Source organism: Oncorhynchus nerka, linkage group LG24, assembly GCF_034236695.1.
Source record: "Oncorhynchus nerka isolate Pitt River linkage group LG24, Oner_Uvic_2.0, whole genome shotgun sequence".
NCBI lineage: Eukaryota > Metazoa > Chordata > Actinopteri > Salmoniformes > Salmonidae > Oncorhynchus > Oncorhynchus nerka.
Window position 1 is genome coordinate 46,986,422 of NC_088419.1, and position 17,972 is coordinate 47,004,393.

Genomic DNA, 17,972 nt, shown 5'->3' on the forward strand with positions numbered 1-17,972 from the left:
ATTTCAACAGAAAATGTCTCAACTTTCTCAACACTTCCATTCAGTGGGTACAAACATAGGGTGTGTGTACAGTATTATACAATGGGTGGGTCTAATTAAAAACACATTCCAGACGGTGTCTGTTCCACATGTTACCACCATCTAAATCTATGACGTTAAAATGTCTATTTACTCTGTTGGATCTGACTGCGCAATCTACTGTCTCATCAGCCAAGCCAAGAAGTTTAAAAACTTGATCTCCACATAAAAAGCATCTAGACATTATCTCACATTTCTCTTAGACAAACATTTAGTTTTCAACAGCGGAGATTTGTATAAACCTTGCTTTCTGTCTCTCCGACATTTGCAACATTGTTTCAAAATTCAAATTCGATCTCGAATAGTCTGGGGTAGCCAATGTGCGGGGGGCACCGGTTAGTCGGGCTAATTGAGGTAATATGTACTTGAATGGGTAGTTAAAGCATTTCTCAGCCAGTTGAAATCATGAATCAGCTGGCATCATTTTTTATGGATATATACTAAGAAATGTAAATTGAAAAAATGGTCAAACGAAACAAAGTGCAGCTAGTTTGCAGTCTTTCCAGCTTCAGTTTAAAGTGTTTGTGTTAGCTGTGTTGTTGGCTAGCTCGTCTGTTCAAGAGCACATTTTTTATGCCAGGCAAAATCCCGCCTCATTAGCTCATTGTTATGGATGTATCCAAATAAATGTCACTAGAAAACAGCTTAAACAAATGCAAATGCAGCTACTTTAGTGTTATTTTGGCTTCACTTTTTGACGTGACTGTAAATTAGCCATAATTGGCTAGCTAGCTAGCAAGGGATAAGTACATTGCCAGCCAGCATGGCAATGGAACATTGAGAGCTGGCCAATATATTCTTCAAACACCAGTTTCTCTGGCATTATCACTTAACTACTCACCTAGTGACTCAGCAGTAGAAGTATTAACAAACTGGCCCATAGAGTTGACCGGGCGGCCATTGCCCCCCTCTTACTGCCCTGTTTCCAGCATCAGCTCCACACACACACACACACACACACACACACACACACACACACACACACACACACACACACACACACACACAAAATCCCCCCCCCACGCCCTCCAACACACACATACTCCCCCTCCCCTCACTCAACCAACTCATCCACAGGTGTGGCATTCCCAGGGCCTACCTCTCCCCACATCAGTGATGGGGTCACTGGGTTCCCTGACAGGACTGCCCCACCAGCCTGATTGGAACCTTCCTGAAAGTCAGGTGAGCAGGTTAATGATGAATAAAGGGGAGATTGATGGCAGTGGCTTGGGAGATAGCGGACAGGCTGAGATAGGGGGATAATACAGTGATATATCATATCCTACACTCCCCAGCACTACTTTCTGGCCTTTGTGTCAATGCGGTGATAGCCTAGTAGTAGTAAAACAATCTCTGTATAGAGAGGTCATGTAAACCCCAACAGGGATTGGACGATCTAGCCAAAGTCCCGCCCCCTGAATGGCTCTTAACGGATTGGCTCATTGTTCACTCACGTGTTTAGTTGGACACACGCCACTGTTACAAGTTAGGTATTGACTGTCATTTTTGTGACTAAAGGATTAATGATTAGGTAGTGAGTATCATATTTGCTTGTGATGCATGAGTTGATTACTAGAGTCATTACTGTTTCTCTCTTGATCTGCCCTGTTCTTCTGTCCTTTATTGTTACATTCATATGATCTGCCCTGTTCGTATTGTTTTATTTCACTGTAGAGCCCTCAGTCCCACACAACATGCCTTAGATAGCAATTTTGTCCCACCCCACACACATGCAGAGACCTAACCTGGCTTAACTGGTGCCTCCAGAGACGCAACCTCTCTCATCATCACTCAACGCCTAGGTTTACCTCCACTGTACTCACATCCTACCATACCATTGTCTGTACGTTATGCCCTATTCTACCACGCCCAGAAAACTGCTCCTTTTATTCTCTTTCCCCAACGCACTAGACGACCAGTTCTTATAGCCTTTAGCCGTACCCTTATCCTACTCCTCCTTTGTTCCTCTGGTGATGTAGAGGTTAACCCAGGCCCTGAAGCCCCCAGTTCCACTCCTAGTCCCCAGGCGCTATCATTTGTTGACTTCTGTAACCATAAAAGCCTTGGTTTCATGCATGTTAAGAAGCCTCCTCCCTAAGTTTGTTTTATTCACTGCTTCAGCACACTCCGCCAACCCTGATCTCCTAGCCGTGTCTGAATCCTGGTTTAGGAAGGCCACCAAAAATTCTGAAATTTCCATCTCCAACTACAACATTTTCAGCCAAGATAGAACTGCCAAAGGGTGTGGAGTTGCAATCTACTGCAGAGATAGCCTGCAGAGTTCTGTCATGCTATCCAGGTCTGTGCCTAAACAGTTCGAGCTTCTACCTTCCGGAAATAAGTCTCTCACTGTTACCGCTTGTTATCGACCTCCCTCATCCCCCAGCTGTGCCCTGGACACCATTTTTATCTTCAGAGTTTGTACTGTTAGATGACCTAAACTGGGATATGCTTAACACCCCGGCCGTCCTACAATCTAAGCTAGATGCCCTCAATCTCACACAAATTATCAAGGAACCTACCAGTTACAACCCTAAATACATAAACACGAGCACCCTCATAGATATCATCCTGACCAACCTGCCCTCTAAATGCACCTCTGCTGTTTTCAACTAGGATCTCAGCAATTACTGCCCCATTTCCTGTGTCCGTAAAGGGTCCGCGGTCAAACGACCACCCCTCATCACTGTCAAACGCTCCCTAAAACACTTCAGCGAGCAGGCCTTTCTAATCGACCTGGCCCGGGTATCCTGGAAGGATATTGCCCTCATTCCGTCAGTAGAGGATGCCTGGTTATTCTTTAAAAGTACTTTCCTCACCATCATAAATAAGCATGCCCCATTCAAAAAATGTAGAACTAATAACAGATATGGTTCACTCCAGATTTGACTGCCCTTGACCAGCACAAAAACATCCTGTGGCGTACTGCATTAGCATCGAATAGCCACCGTGATGATATGCAACTTTTCAGGGAAGTTAGGAACCAATATACACAGGCAGTTAGGAAAGCAAAGGCTAGCTTTTTCAAACAGAAATTTGCATCCTGTAGCACAAACTCCAAAAAGTTCCGGGACACTGTAAAGTCCATGGAGCATAAGAGCACCTCTTTCCCAGCTGCCCACTGCACTGAGGCTAGGTAACACTGTCACCACCGATAAATCTACGATAAACTATAATTTCAGTAAGCATTTTTCTACGGCTGGCCATGTTTTCCACATGGCTACGCCTACCCCGGTCAACAGCTCTGCACCCCCCACAGCAATTTGCCCAAGCCTCCCCCATTTCTCCTTCACCCAAATCCAGATAGCTCATGTTCTGAAAGAGCTGCAAAATCTGGACCCATACAAATCAGCTGAACTAGACAATCTGGACCCTTTCTTTCTAAAATGATCCGCCGCAATTGTTGCAACCCCTATTACTAGCCTGTTCAACCTCTCTTTCGTATCGTTTTCGTACCCTCTGCAAAGGGGGAGACGCTCTAGACCCAAACTGTTACAGACCTATATCTATCCTACCCTGCCTTTCTAAAGTCTTCGAAAGCCAAGTTAACAAACACATCACCGACCATTTCGAATCCCACCGTACCTTCTCTGCTATGCAATCTGGTTTCCGAGCTAGGCCATCCGATTTGACTCACTGAACTCTATCTGAGAAGTAGTTGGTTAACCAGGCGAGGCAGTCTTTTGAGAAACCAAGGCTTATCTGCCGATAAGAATGCGGTGATTGACAGAGTCGAAAGCCTTGACCAGGTCGATGAAGACGGCTGCACAGTATTGTCTTTTATCGGTGCACACTCAGCCACACTCAAGGTCCTAAATGATACCATAATCGCCACCGATATCTTGGCCAGGTTCTCAACTGGCCTACCTGGTTAAATAAAGGTGAAATAAAGGTAAATTTTTTTATTTTTATTATTATTATATATATATATATATATATGTTTGGTAAATAAAACTACAGCAGAAATGTACCCCCACATTCTGAATGAATCCAGACAGAGCTGATCCAATGTAATTAAAAGGCATTGCGGCATATTGAGAGGCTGTACAGTGTGTGTGTGTGTGTGTGTGTGTGTGTGTGTGTGTGTGTGTGTGTGTGTGTGTGTGTGTGTGTGTGTGTGTGTGTGTGTGTGTGTGTGTGTGTGCGTGGGTGCGTGCGTGCGTGCGTGTGTAGTGTAGTGTGGGGTCGTCGGGCTCCAGCGTGGATCGCAAGTCAAACGAAACAATATATTCCACGGGACCTCAGGGTTTCCATCTGAGTGCTGTGCACGGCGCTGGAGCACACTGAGCCTGTTTCATGTGAAAAAAAGTTGATAATTAGTCCCTTAGTGACTCAATGGAGGGATTGAGGAGAGGAGGAGTAGAGTAGGAGGAGATACTTACGGTGGTACTTAGCTCCAACCTGACATTTGGGCTAGTGTTAATCAGAATGACTCAACCATACAATTCCATCACCCTACTCCCTTTATCGCCATAGCATCATCAAACCCTCTTTTTCGCTGCCGATAAATTACTATCGAAAATGGGGATAATTCCTTTCGCGGCAAACCTGTGTTTTTGTTTGCAGGGGAAAATAGATCAAGCTATTGTCATCGAATATCAGTGTGCTTTTTGAGCCCCTTTCATTATTTTTTCAAAAGGAGCCTGATAATAATTAGCAATTAAAATGTGCCTTTTTTTGCCTCATCTTTCTCTAATTAGCATGACAGAGACATTGGGCTGTTCATCTCTGTAGTTTTGGGTCTCACACACACATACACACACACACGCCACAAACACAAACACGCACGCACACACACACCGAGAAAAGTCTTACCATGAAACCATGGCAACATATCATGTGTCTTGTTTTGCCAGTGATCGCAGCTAACCCTGTCATGTCTCCTCCAAATCAATGAAATCACATTTTATCAATGGACAGAAGAAAATGTCATCGATAAACAGACAATGACACATCATATTGTCAATATAGATTGTACATTTTCTACATATATTCAAAATAGTCAGTATTGCTATTGTCTGTATTGCTATGTCCTCATCAAGGAAACATGTGTTGTGTTTATTAGGCACCAAATGGAAGAGAATAGATTGAAACATCTGGACTTGTCCAATAACAACCCCTTGTTCTCTCTCAAATACTTGTTTTGATGTATCACATATGGGTGATTCACCAGTATCACCAATATTCTCAGAAGGACCTATCAAAAGCGTCTGTTGGAGACAGACCGGTAGAGCGACGAATGAGGTGAGCCCCTCACCTCCTAATAAGGAGCCACTCTCTCACCCTCTGGTCATTCTCACTTATCTTCCTCATAAAGAACATTACTCTCCAGCTCTCCCGACGACTGGATCCCTGGATCCCCGTTTTCCTGCTTAACTGCTCACAAGTGAACCGCGAAGGACATCGCTGCTGAGCGTAGGTCTTCAGACCCTGTCGAGAGGTTGATCGAAAGGTTTTTGCTTTATGTAGAAATGTATTTTCTACTTCTCAGTCTCCAGTTGCACGAAAAAAGTATGTGAACCGTTTGGAATTACATGGATTTCTGCATAAATTGGTCATAAAATTTGATCTGATCTTCATCTAAGTCACAACAATAGACAAACACAGTCTGCTTAAACACAAACAATTATAATTATAATAACACACAAACAATTATTTGTTTTCACATCTTTATTAAACAGACTGTGTAATTATTCACAGTGTAGGGTGCGCAAAGTATGTGAACCCTTGGATTTAATTGATGGTTCACCCTCCTTTGGCAGCAATAACCTCAACTAAACGTTTTCTGTAGTTGCAGATCAGAGCAGACCTGCACAACGGTCAGGAGGCATTTTAGACAATTCCTCTTTACAGTTCAGCAATATTCTTGGGATGTCTGCTCTCTTGAGGTCCTGCCACAGCATCTCAATCAGGTTGAGGTCAGGACTGACTGCGCCACTCCAGAAGACGTATTTCATTCTGTTGTTGATTTACTTCTGTGTTTTGGGTCGTTGTCCTGATGCATCACCCAACTTCTGTTGAGCTTCAATTGGCGGACAGGTAGCCTTACATTCTCCTGCAAAATGTCTTGATAAACTTGGGAATTCATTTTTCCATCAATGATAGCAAGCTGTCCAGGCCCAGAGGCAGTAAAGCAGCCCCAAACCATTATGCTCCCTCCACCATACTTTACAGTTGGGATGAGGTTTTGATGTTGGTGTGCTGTGCCTTTTTTTCTCCACACATAGTGTTGTGTGTTCCATCCAAACAACTCAACTTTAGTTTAATCTGTCCACAGACTATTTTGCCTGTAGCGCTGTGGAACATCCAGGTGCTCTTTTTGAATACTTCAGACGTGCAGCAATGGGTTTTTTTGACAGCAGTGGCTTCTTTCATGGTGTCCTCCCATGAACACCATTCTTGTTTAGTGTTTTACGTATCGTAGACTCATCAAAAGAGATGTTAGCGTGTTCCAGAGATTTCTGTAAGTTTTTAGCTGACACTCTAGGATTCTTCTTAACCTTATGGAGCATTCTGTGCTGTGCTCTTGCAGTCATCTTTGCAGGATGGCCACTCCTAGGGAGAGTAGCAACAGGATGAACATTCTCCATTTATAGACAATTTTTCTTTCCGTGGACTGATGAACACCAAAGCTTTTAGAGATACTTTTGTAACCCTTTTCAGTTTTATGCAAGTCAACAATTCTTAATCTTAGGTCTTCTGAGATCTCATTTGTTCGAGGCAGGGTCACATCAGGCAATGCTTCTTGTGAATAGCAAACTCAAATGTTGTGAGTGTTTTTTATAGGGCAGGGCAGCTCTAACCAACATCTCCAATCTCATCTCATTGATTGGACTCCAGGTTAGCTGGTATCGTGGGGAGCACGATATCCATCTTTTGATTGCCAGCTATTGAGACTCGGAAAAAACTTCTACTCCAGCTGCTCTCTCTTCATCTGACTACGTGTTTTCTCATAGACCAAAAGCATCTGGTTATTGCGGTGGTGGCACAGGACTACTCATTGCTCTTAAGTGGAGATTCTTTATTTTCTCCCTCACTCATCTGCCCATCTCCTCATTTGAATTCCGTGCGGTCACTGTCACTTGTCCACTCAAGTTTAAAATTGTCATCATCACCCACCATGTGCCCTTGGAGTGATCCTCAACGAGCTTGACACTTTGATAAGCAAATTTCCTGGCAGTGGCTTACTGCTCATCGTACTGGGTGACTTCAACCTCCCGACGTCTGCCTTTGATTAATTTTTTTCCACCTCTTTGTTTCCCCTCTTTGTCTCTTTTTGACCTCACCCTTACCAAAGTCCCCGCCCACTCACAAGGCAGGCAATACGTTTGACCTAATCTTTAATACAGGCTGTCTGCCTACTAATCGCACTGCAACCCCCGTCCAGGTGTCTGATCACTACTTTATTTCCTTGTCTGTCTCCCTCTTTTCCAACCCTGCTCACTCAGCCCCTTCCCAGATAATAATGCGCCATCGCAATCTTTGCTCTCTCTCTCCCACTACGCTCTCCTCTTCTATCCTATCATCTCTCCCTTCTGCTAAATCCTTCTAACTCAAGGAAACTTTTCCACCTTCTCCTCCCTCCTTAATCCTCCACCCCCTTCCCTCCTCCCTCTCTGCGTACGGCTTTGTCAACCACTTTGAAAAGAAGGTTGACAACATGCACTCCTCATTCACTCAGCCTATTGAGTCCACTGATCCAACTCACACAGAACTACCCTACACCTTGACCTCTTTTTCCGTCTCCCTCCAGATAAAATCCTACGACTAGTGAGGTCTGGCCGCCCAGCTTCTCCTGAACATCTCTGGAGACCTCCCATTCCTCACACCCCTCCTCAAGAAACCAACACTCGACCCCTCTGACGTCAAAAACGACAGGACTTTTCTTTCCAAAACACTTGAGCATGCTGTCTCTGACCAACTTTCTCGCTATCTCTCCCAGAACGATCTTGTTGACCCTAACCAGTCAGGCTTCAAGACGGGTCACTCATCCAATACTGCTCTCCTCTCCACACTGCCAGAGCTTACTCTTTCTCCTCTGTTGTCATTCTCCTAGACCTATCCCCCGCCTTTGACACCGTGAACCATCAGATCCTCCTCTCCAATCTCTCAGGGCTGAGCGTCTCAGGCTCTGCACACTCTTGGATTGCATCCTACCTGGCAGGCTGCTCCTACCAGGTGATGTGGAGAGGATATGTGTCTGCAACACGTACTCTCACTACTGGTGTCCCCCGTGGCTCGGTTCCAGGACCTTTCCTCTTCTCTCAATTTACTCGGCTCTGCCATATCCTCACATGGTCTGTCCTATCATTGCTATGACTTGCCCCGCAGGTTCATGCTCTACAGCGTCCGTAGAGTACGACCTTACCTCACACAGAAAGTGGCGCAGGTCCTAATCCAGGCACTTGTCTGGACTACTACAACTCGCTGTTGGGTGGGCTCTCAGTTTGTGCCATCAAACCCCTGCAGCTTATCCATAACGCTGCACCCTGCCTGGTGTTCAACCTTCCCAAGTTCTCCCATGTCACCCCGCACCTATGCATGCTCCACTGGCTTCCAGTCAAAGCTTGCCTCCACTACAAGACCATGGTACTTACCTACGGATCAGCAAGAGGAACTGCCCCTCCCTACCTTCAGGCTAGGTTCAAACCTACACCCCAACCTGAGTACTTCGTTCTACCACCTTTGGTCCCTTGGCCCTCCCACCCATATGGGAGGGTAGATCCTGCTCAGTCCAGTCAAAGCTCCTCTCTGTCCTGGCACCCCAATGGTGGAACCAGCTTCCCCCTGAAGCTAGGACAAAGAGTCCCTGCCCATCTTCCCGAAAACCTACCTCTTGAAAGAGTATTTTAAATAATCCCACAACACCCCCACCTCACACCCACTACTTACCCCTTACCTTTCGGGAACTAACACTCACACTCTTTTCTCCCCTACTAGCACTGACTTTGCTTGTAGCTACTTTATTGAGGAAAATGTACTTACTATGACTGATATGTGGTTGTCCCACCTAGCTATCTTAAGTTGAATGTAAGTCGATCTGGAAAAGAGAGTTAAATGAGACAAATGAACAAAAAATGTTTAAAGAAAAAGTGAACCTCCTGGGTGCCCCAGTGACACCCAAGGAGTTGTTCGGGCCCAATGTCCCTGCCATGTGGCAGAGGTGTAACATACTCAACATAGAAATAAAGGTTAAATAAAACATTTAAAAATGAAGAAGAAAGCAAAAGTCATTACTTCCTGCCTCTCGCCCCAGTCTCAAAGCTGGGAGGGGGCAACAGCTGAACTGATTTCCTCGGCAATGCAGCAGTCTGGCAAGTACCAGGCCATTTCACACCTGAAATTAGACGTTTGGAGCAGTTTGACATTTGATGTTTGGAGAACGTGGATGAATGTCTAATTCTGCAGTGAGACTGTGAGATCTTGTTGCATGACAGGAATAATATTGTTTTACCAAATAAGGATTTGTCATAAATAATGCGATGCAATAATGTAATCATCTTTTAACAAATGTCTTTCTCAATATGGTAGTGTTAGCTGGTAGGGCATTGAACAAGAACTATCAACTTGAAAATGCAAACTGAAGTTTTGTATTTAAATTTGGTAATTGATTATGTTCACATAAATATAATATTGTTAATGAATGATTAATTGATCATTATCAAATTAGATTTTTTTAGCAGCTATGAAGGCTCCGAATCTGCAGTATAAAGAATAAAATATATCTCCGGTAGTATGGGTCATATTTTGAACAGTTTGGGCTAGAGCAGGGGTCTCCAACATTTCATTCATAAACACTTTTTTTCTCGCAAGTTACTCATATACAGCCTGCATATTCTGTTATTGTGTAGGGCAAAGTTGATTAATAGAAACGAAGACCACACATTTTGAAAACAAATCATTCTACTGTAGTCTACCTTGAGAATCTTGCCTTTTTAAAGGGTTTTACATTTATACAAATCTGTAGCCTGCATGAAGGACTAGGCTACTAAATTGTTGTTCTGTTTACTAGTGGCCTTTTGAACAACAACCACAGTGAGTAGGCTACATACTACAGAAAAGTATGAGGAATAACAAGTGTGCTCTAAGCAAACACATTAACTGACCATTCTGCATTTCCTCTGCCAAACTTGTTTTTGCGCTGTTGTTTGGGGCTGTTGCGCTGTCACCATGAAATACATTTTTTTTTAAAATATGTACTTGTCTCAGCAGCATACATATTTGATGCAACAAGGGTAGAAATGGCTTATTTGATCAGTATTACTTACCAAGCCAAACAGAGCGTTTTTATCTAAACATATATATCCTGTGCTTTCTCATTTTGTGCATTGGCGCATACAGACACAGCTTGGCTACATTGTAACCGCAAATCGGCCATGGTGCGCTGCTACCCTCACATATGGGGCTCAACAAGGTCTGTTACTTTTATGTAACTGATTGATAACATTTTAACATTGTGATTTAACCGGTTTAAATGGGGAAAATGGATGCCAAAAATGCTGAATGGTGTTAAATGCTAAATATTTCACCAGTGGAGGATCCTCAGGGGAGGAAGGAGAGGACCATCCTCCACAGTGAACTTCATAAAAATAAAAAGAGATTTTTAGAAAAAACTATACCAAATCTATTCACATGTCACCAAATAATTGATTAAAACATACTGTTTTGCAGTAAAGGTCTACAGTAGCTTCAACAGTACTCTGCATATGGTGACAATGATGTAGGCTGTTTGGAGCGGTTATGATATGGTTTGACTTGGAACGTTTATTTTGCCTGGTCACTTACAGCTGATGTGTTATGCATTGAAGTCCACAAGCTAAAGGAAAAGGTGAGAGGAGGAGAGCACGCATAGATGCGAGAAGGAAAACGTGGCTGCTATGAAAGTTAACTGTGTTTATGTGTGATCAGGGATATATTAATCTGCCGATTCTATTGAAAAACATTTATTAACATTTATTAAACAGAAGTAAAACTAACTAATTGGGGATAAACATACCTGAATTTGTCCAATAGAAACTTTTGTTTGCAACTGTTGGACTAATGATTACACCCTAGATCAGCTAGATGCAGGCAAGAGTGTGCAAGGTAGCATTGAATGTGTCACTGTCTGTCCATGTGTCACTGTCTATCACCTGAAATTTGTATCTCGACCTGTGTGCACCTACATTGTAAACTTTCATTCATAGGCTGGGATGTAGCAACATGATGGGCATAGGGAAAATTTGAGTATCGTGTAGTGGCCTGAAACTCTCAATGTTACTTTGAACTGAGTGTAGTAGAAAAGGCCATGCTCATGAAAAAATAAAATTGTCCTCCCTCATCTTAAACGGCACGGACCGCCATTGTATTTCACATATTTTAATCATGTAATATTAGGCCTACTGATTATTTCGAACTATCTACTTGTTAGCTACTAGTAACTGGATAATATGTGTGAAATGTTTGAAAATGTATGTGATATCAACTGAGAGGTATATTTTCTGGATGACCTAAATATTGACTGGCTTTCATCAAGCTGTTCACTCAAGAAAAAGCTTAAAACTGAACCAGTGCCTGCAACCTGGTTCAGGTTCTCAGTCCACCTACCAGGGTATATTCCTACAGCACAGGAATGAAATCATCCACATGTATTGATCACATCTTTACTAATGCTCTAAAGCAGTATCCAAATCCATTGGATGTAGTGATCATAATATAGTAGCCATATCTAGGAAAACCAAAGTTCCAAAGGCTGGGCCTAATTGTAGTGTATAAGAGATCATATAATACATTTTGTAGGGATTCCTATGTTGAAGATGTAAAGAATATTTGCTGGTCTGTGGTATGTCATGAGGACCAACCAGACGCTGCACTTGACACATTTATGAAATGCTTATTCCAGTTACTAATAAGCATGACTGTAAAAACTAAGGCAGCAGCTAATGGGGTTCCATAATAAATACAAAACTCAGAGTCAGAGTCTGCGCTACAGCAAAGCCTAATCAGAATGTGTGCATCATGGTTCTTACAGGAAAAGTGAAATGATATAATGAATTTGCTCATGGTGCACGCAGCTCAAATGATATGTAACAACACCATTGGACCAACACATTGGACATGAAACAACGATACAAATGCAAAAGTACAACTAAATAGATTTTAAAAATACATTGTAAACACCAGTGGTCCAACTAGTGCTTTCTAACTGCACTGAACCAACTGCTCTGTTTGTTCCATTTCTCAGGCACCTATGCCAAATGATTAGGATTACTGCTCGGCAGTTGTTTCCTTCTTCCTCCGGCTATATTGCCTGACTTCCCCGGAGAGACCACTTCCCGCATCTATGCGGACTGACTTGCTGCATCCTGGTAGACGTTACGACCCTGTGAGAGCCATGGGGGTGAGAGAGCTGACACACCCATGAAAATAGGGAGATGCCGTATTATTTTCCTCCTATGTTGGCTACCCTCTCTTTTCCGTCTGCACAGAGCAAGTGAATAGGGCCTGGGACTCTTGGAAGAGCTTATGCACGCTCTCTGTGTTACAGTTGTTGTGTTTTTCTTGGTAAGTGGTATGACTAAATAGATTGTTCTTGCCTACACTCTGTTTTCCATGGTCTTATGCTCCTTGCAAAGCTTTTTTGACAGAGAGAAGGTTTCGTCATTGTTAAAGTCCTGTAGACGCTTTTTTGGCCTGCCAAGGCCCCTACAGTAGTACAGTTCCTAGGAGGGCACATCGCTTACACCCAGTCTCTAAGTCTTAGCTTGTCCTGGGACATGTTTATTGTGTTCAAGATACTTTCACAGCAGCTACTAGCCACTGATAAGCGTGGAGGTGTAATATTTCTCCATATTTTTCTTTGCTACTGCCCTTTGCATCCTTAAGTGAGTGTGTGGACTGTGCTCTACCAGCCACTGTTCACGCCCGCAGTCTGCCCAGGGTTTTTCCAGATAAATGTACCTTAACCCATCCTTGTGCCCAGGTCAACTTTTTCTCATTGTTGCACTTTGGAGCCTATGGCTTTTCGTCTGTGTCTTTCCCCAGAAGTGCGTAGCCGTCATTGTACATGGGTTGCGCATCTACTTGGATTGAACGAGAGGTCATGTAAGGGTGTTATGCGCTTCACTCATTAGGCAACTACCCTCGAAAGAGGATGGGCTCTTCTCCGACGATATCCTACCAGATTATGGGGACTTTTATATTGATTTATGATGGCAATTATGACAGTCTTCAGAGGGGCCTGAAAGGGCCTTTATCTACAGAGGCGTTTACCACTTGGGCTCTGGTTTTGGGATATACACTATATATGCAAAGTATGTGGATTCGGCTATTTCAGCCACACCCGTTGCTGACAGATTTATAAAACTGAGCACACAGCCATGCAATCTCCATAGACAAACATTGGCAGTAGAATGGCCTTACTGAAGAGCTCAGTGACTTTCAACGTGGCATCTTCATAGCATGCCACCTTTCAAACAAGTCAGTTCGTCAAATTTCTGCCCTGCTAGAGCTGCCCCATTCAACTGTAAGTGCTGTTATTGTGAAGTAGAAACATTTAGGAGCAACAACGGCTCAGCAGCAAAGTGGTAGGCCACACAAGCTCACAAAACAGGATAGCTGAGTGCTGAAGCATGTAGTGCGTAAAAATCGTCTGTCCTCAGTTGCAACACTCACTACCGAGTTCCAAACTGCTTCTGGAAGCAATGTCAGCACAACAACTAGTCGTCGGGAGCTTCATGAAATGGGTTTCCATCTCCGAGCAGCTGCACAGAAGGCATAAGATCACCATGCGCAATGCCAAGCTTCGGCTGGAGTGGTGTAAAGCTCGCTGCCATTGGACTCTGGAGCAGTGGAAACGCGTTCTCTGGAGTGATGAATCTCTCTTTACCATCTGGCAGTCTGACGTACGAATCTGCGCTTGGCAGATGCCAGGAGAACGCTACCTGCCCCAATGCATAGTACCAACTGTAAAGTTTGGTGGAGGAGAAATAATGGTATGGGACTGTTTTCCATGGTTCAGGCTTGGGCCCTTAGTTCCAGTGAAGGGAAATCTTAACGCTACAGCATACAATTCTGTGCTTCCGACTTTGTGGCAACAGTTTGGAGAAGACCCTTTCCTGTTTTAGCATAATATTGCCCCTGTGCACAAAGAAAGATCCATACATAAATGGTTTGTCGAGATCGGTGTGGAAGAACTAGCCTGGCCTGCACAGAGCCCTGATCTCAAGCCCGTTGAACACCTCTGGGATTAATTGGAACGCCGAATGTGAGCCAGGCCTAGTTTTCCCAACATCAGAGCCCTACCTCACTAATGCTCTTGTGGCTAAATGGAAGCAAGCCCCTGCAGCAATGTTCCAACATCTAGTGGAAAGCCTTCCCAGAAGAGTGGAGGCTGTTATAGCAGCAAAGGGGGGACCAACTCTATAGTATTGGCCATGAATTTTGGAATGAGATGTTCGACGAGCTGGTGTCCACATACTTTTGGTTATGTAGTGTATCTCATTAAACTGAGATGTTATGTTTTTCCCGACAGGTTGTTTCTGCACCTTCTTGGTTCTGATGTTGCACCTTCTTGGTTCTGACGACCCTGGCTTTGGAGAGCATGTTTTGCAGTACGGGAGTTGGCCATATCCCCATATGTGATACTTCAAAACAAGTATTTGAAAGAGAACTTAAAGTACTTTCGAGTGAGATGTATCACCACATTCCCCTGCGCACAAGAGCGCAAGGAAGAGAGTCAAACAGACATGCGCCTGGATGAGATCTTTATGGTCAGGGCCCTCCGCAAGGCTCACAAAATCATTTTAGACTCAAGCCACCCCCTGTACCCGGACTACTCCCTTCTGGGCGCAGGTATAGGGCGCCCCTCGGCAGGAAAGACAGAACTAGACAATAATTTGTGCCAGGTGTGATATCCCTCCTGAATAGCTTGGGCTAATGTTCCTATCGACCCAGTAAGGCCAGCAGGCTAGTCTCTTTTTATTGGTATGTAACTGTTATGAAAATTGTATTGTTAATTTGTTTTGTATTTAAATGCCACTTTAAAAGTGTACATGAGACTGCAACAAAATTTCCCCATGGGGACAATAAAGTCAGTAAGTGAGAATGAACAGAGGGTTGGAGTGTGGCTCCTTATAAGGAGATGAGGGTCTCTCCTTATTCACCACTGTACCTGTCTGTCTCCAACAGACACTTTTGATAGGTCCTTCCGAGAGTATTGGTGATCCAGGCGATCCCCATATGTGATACATCTCACTCATATTATCAGAGAACTGGGGTTGTAAAAGTAACCTTAGGTTTTAGTTTCCTGTTGACAAATGTTTTGCTAAGGTGTGTCCTAATGAACATGACATGTGTCAGACTCACTCGGGAGTGATGTATGTCCTAACATTAACACCATAAGTCACAGCCCTCTTTTATATTGACCGAGTCAATTGGTTCGAGCTCATTTGGGAGATGTTGATGAGGCTGATGTGAGGTCAGACAGACACACCACAGAGTGGCAGCAGGCAGGAAAAAGCAAATATCTGTTTGGAGGGTCATTTGTCACTGGCAGAGCCTCTCCTCCCCCTCATCTCTCTTCCTGCCCTTCTCTTGGCCTTATTTAGCCTCTACGTGTCACACTGGGGTCAGGGTGAACACACACTCTCACACACACACAAACACAGGTACACACACACAGGCACACACACACACATTGTAGTAAAGCGGTGCAGAGCATCATAGAATGAGTGAGGTGCCTTGAATGACTTCTCATTCTTTAGACCTCATTAGGCGCTGATGTATCTCCTCCTCCTCTCTCTCTCTCCGCTTCACAGCCCGAATGTGTCTTGGGGGTGCGTGCGTGTGTCTCAGTGTTCACAGCAATGGAGCCTGTGTGTGTCGGTAGCGAGGAGGCTGATCATTTCAGGTTCTTAGAGTTGGCTAGGCGGGTGGGAGGTCTGTTCTAAGTGTGTGTGTCAGCCAGACATGGGGACACCCGTCACATTCCACAAGCACAGGGGCTCCCAGAGCCCACTCAACCTGGGGTCAAAGATGAATAAAAGATCACACACAGATAGCCACTGCGCACACACATAAACAACCATGCACACACCTCTCTCTGTATTTTATTAAATATAGCCCTGTGACACCTATTCATTAGGTGCGCATACATTACTATGTAGTGTACTGACATTCATTTAGCCAGGTGGCCATACTGTATTTATTTCTGATCCATCACAGAATCCAAGCTCTATAGCCCACATGGAAAAGCCGCTACTGTACGAAACAGTACATATATAAAACTTTAATAGTAAAAAGTTTATATTATTTCAATATTTTCAAATGCCAGCACGAAAATGTGTCACTGGACATAAGCTTTAATTTCAATTCAAAATGTAGCCATGTCCACACAAAAGTGTAATGTACACGCCAGTAAAGTAGTCTAGATGCTTAATTTTAAATGGGGAAGCACTCATTTTAAAGAGTCTTCCATCGCTGTAATGCTGCCCTACATAATTCATATACTCCTGGGGAGAATTTCTCAGAGGAGAGGATTTTTTTTCTTATTTGATTCTCTTTCGATTTTATTCTCTTGAGAGAATCCGGAGCAAAGAAATATAGAAGGGGGAGAATTTGGCATCTTTTTAATCTGTCTTGGATAAAGCATCTAGAGTACCACGTTACCCACTTGTTTCAGGCTCTAGATCAGAGCATCTGCTAAGTTTTGAAAATGTAAATCTAATATATGTTATGTGAACTAAATGTAAATATGTATCGTCCATTTATACTGAACAAAAATATAAACGCAACATGTAACAAAAAAAGACGTTCTGCTGAGTTACAGATCATGAAAGGAAATAAATTCATTAGGCCCTGATCTATGGATTTCACATGACTGGGCAGGGGCGCAGTCATGGGTGGGCCTGTGAGGGCATAGGCCCACCCACTTGGGAGCCAGACCCATCCAATCAGAATTCGTTTTTTTTCCCGACAAAAGGGCTTTTTTACAGACATAAATACTCCTCAGCACCTGGGATATTTTATTTCAGCTCATGAAACATGGGACCAACACTTAACATGTTGCATTTATATATTTTTGTTCAGTTTAGTTCCTTGGTTGCTTTCCATGACTTTCCATTGTTGGAATGTTAGCCTCTTCAATCATGTCATTAAGAGAAGGTGTACATATGGTGTACTTTTCAGGGCCTAAAATTAGTGTACAGGTATCCTCAACACGTGATATATGAAGGTTTTTATACCCAGCATCTGAGAAATGTTCAATATACGCAAACTGATGTGTTGATATTGACCATTTCGGTTTCCTTCAAATGCTAACCACCATTTCCTGTTCCCCCCTCTCTTTCCAGACGTGAAGAACCTGGAGAACTTCCACCTGGTGGAAAGCGTCCAGGAGCAGGTGAACGCTGCACTGCTGGACTATGTCATGTGCAACTACCCGCAGCAGACAGACAAGTTTGGCCAGCTGCTCCTGCGGCTGCCTGAGATCCGAGCCATCAGCCTCCAGGCCGAGGAGTACCTGTACTACAAGCACCTGAATGGAGACGTGCCCTGCAACAACCTGCTCATCGAGATGCTACACGCCAAGAGGGCCTGATGAGACTGCAGGCGGGACGCTGGACCCTGAACTAGTTTTTGCAGTTTTGTTTGTTGAGACTCCAGCCCTTACCCGACTCAGAACAAACTCTGCCCATGTTAGAGCTAGACTTTGTGATTCTGGGGCGGGAAGCATCAGTCCTTTTCCTTCATCGTAATGATCAACCATCCTGGCACACAAACAGGAAAAAACATGCAGAAACTTGACACCCACTTGCAAATGCTGTGTATGCGCGCACACACACACACACACACACACACACACACACACACACACACACACACGCAAAAGCACACACACACACACACGCAAAAGC

General features: G+C 43.9%; 1 protein-coding gene across 2 annotated transcripts in view; it reads left to right on the forward strand.

Annotated features, from left to right (window-relative positions):
• The window catches only part of nr5a2 (nuclear receptor subfamily 5, group A, member 2), a 94,579-nt gene that overhangs the window by 74,278 nt on the left and 2,329 nt on the right, over positions 1-17,972 (forward strand). For both annotated transcript variants that reach the window (XM_029631949.2, XM_029631950.2), the window contains one exon: positions 17,409-17,972. This exon is cut by the window's right edge and continues 2,329 nt beyond it. In XM_029631949.2, coding sequence (XP_029487809.1) covers positions 17,409-17,656 — 248 coding nt within the window. In that variant the 3' untranslated portion in view covers positions 17,657-17,972. The remainder of the gene's footprint in view (positions 1-17,408) is intronic.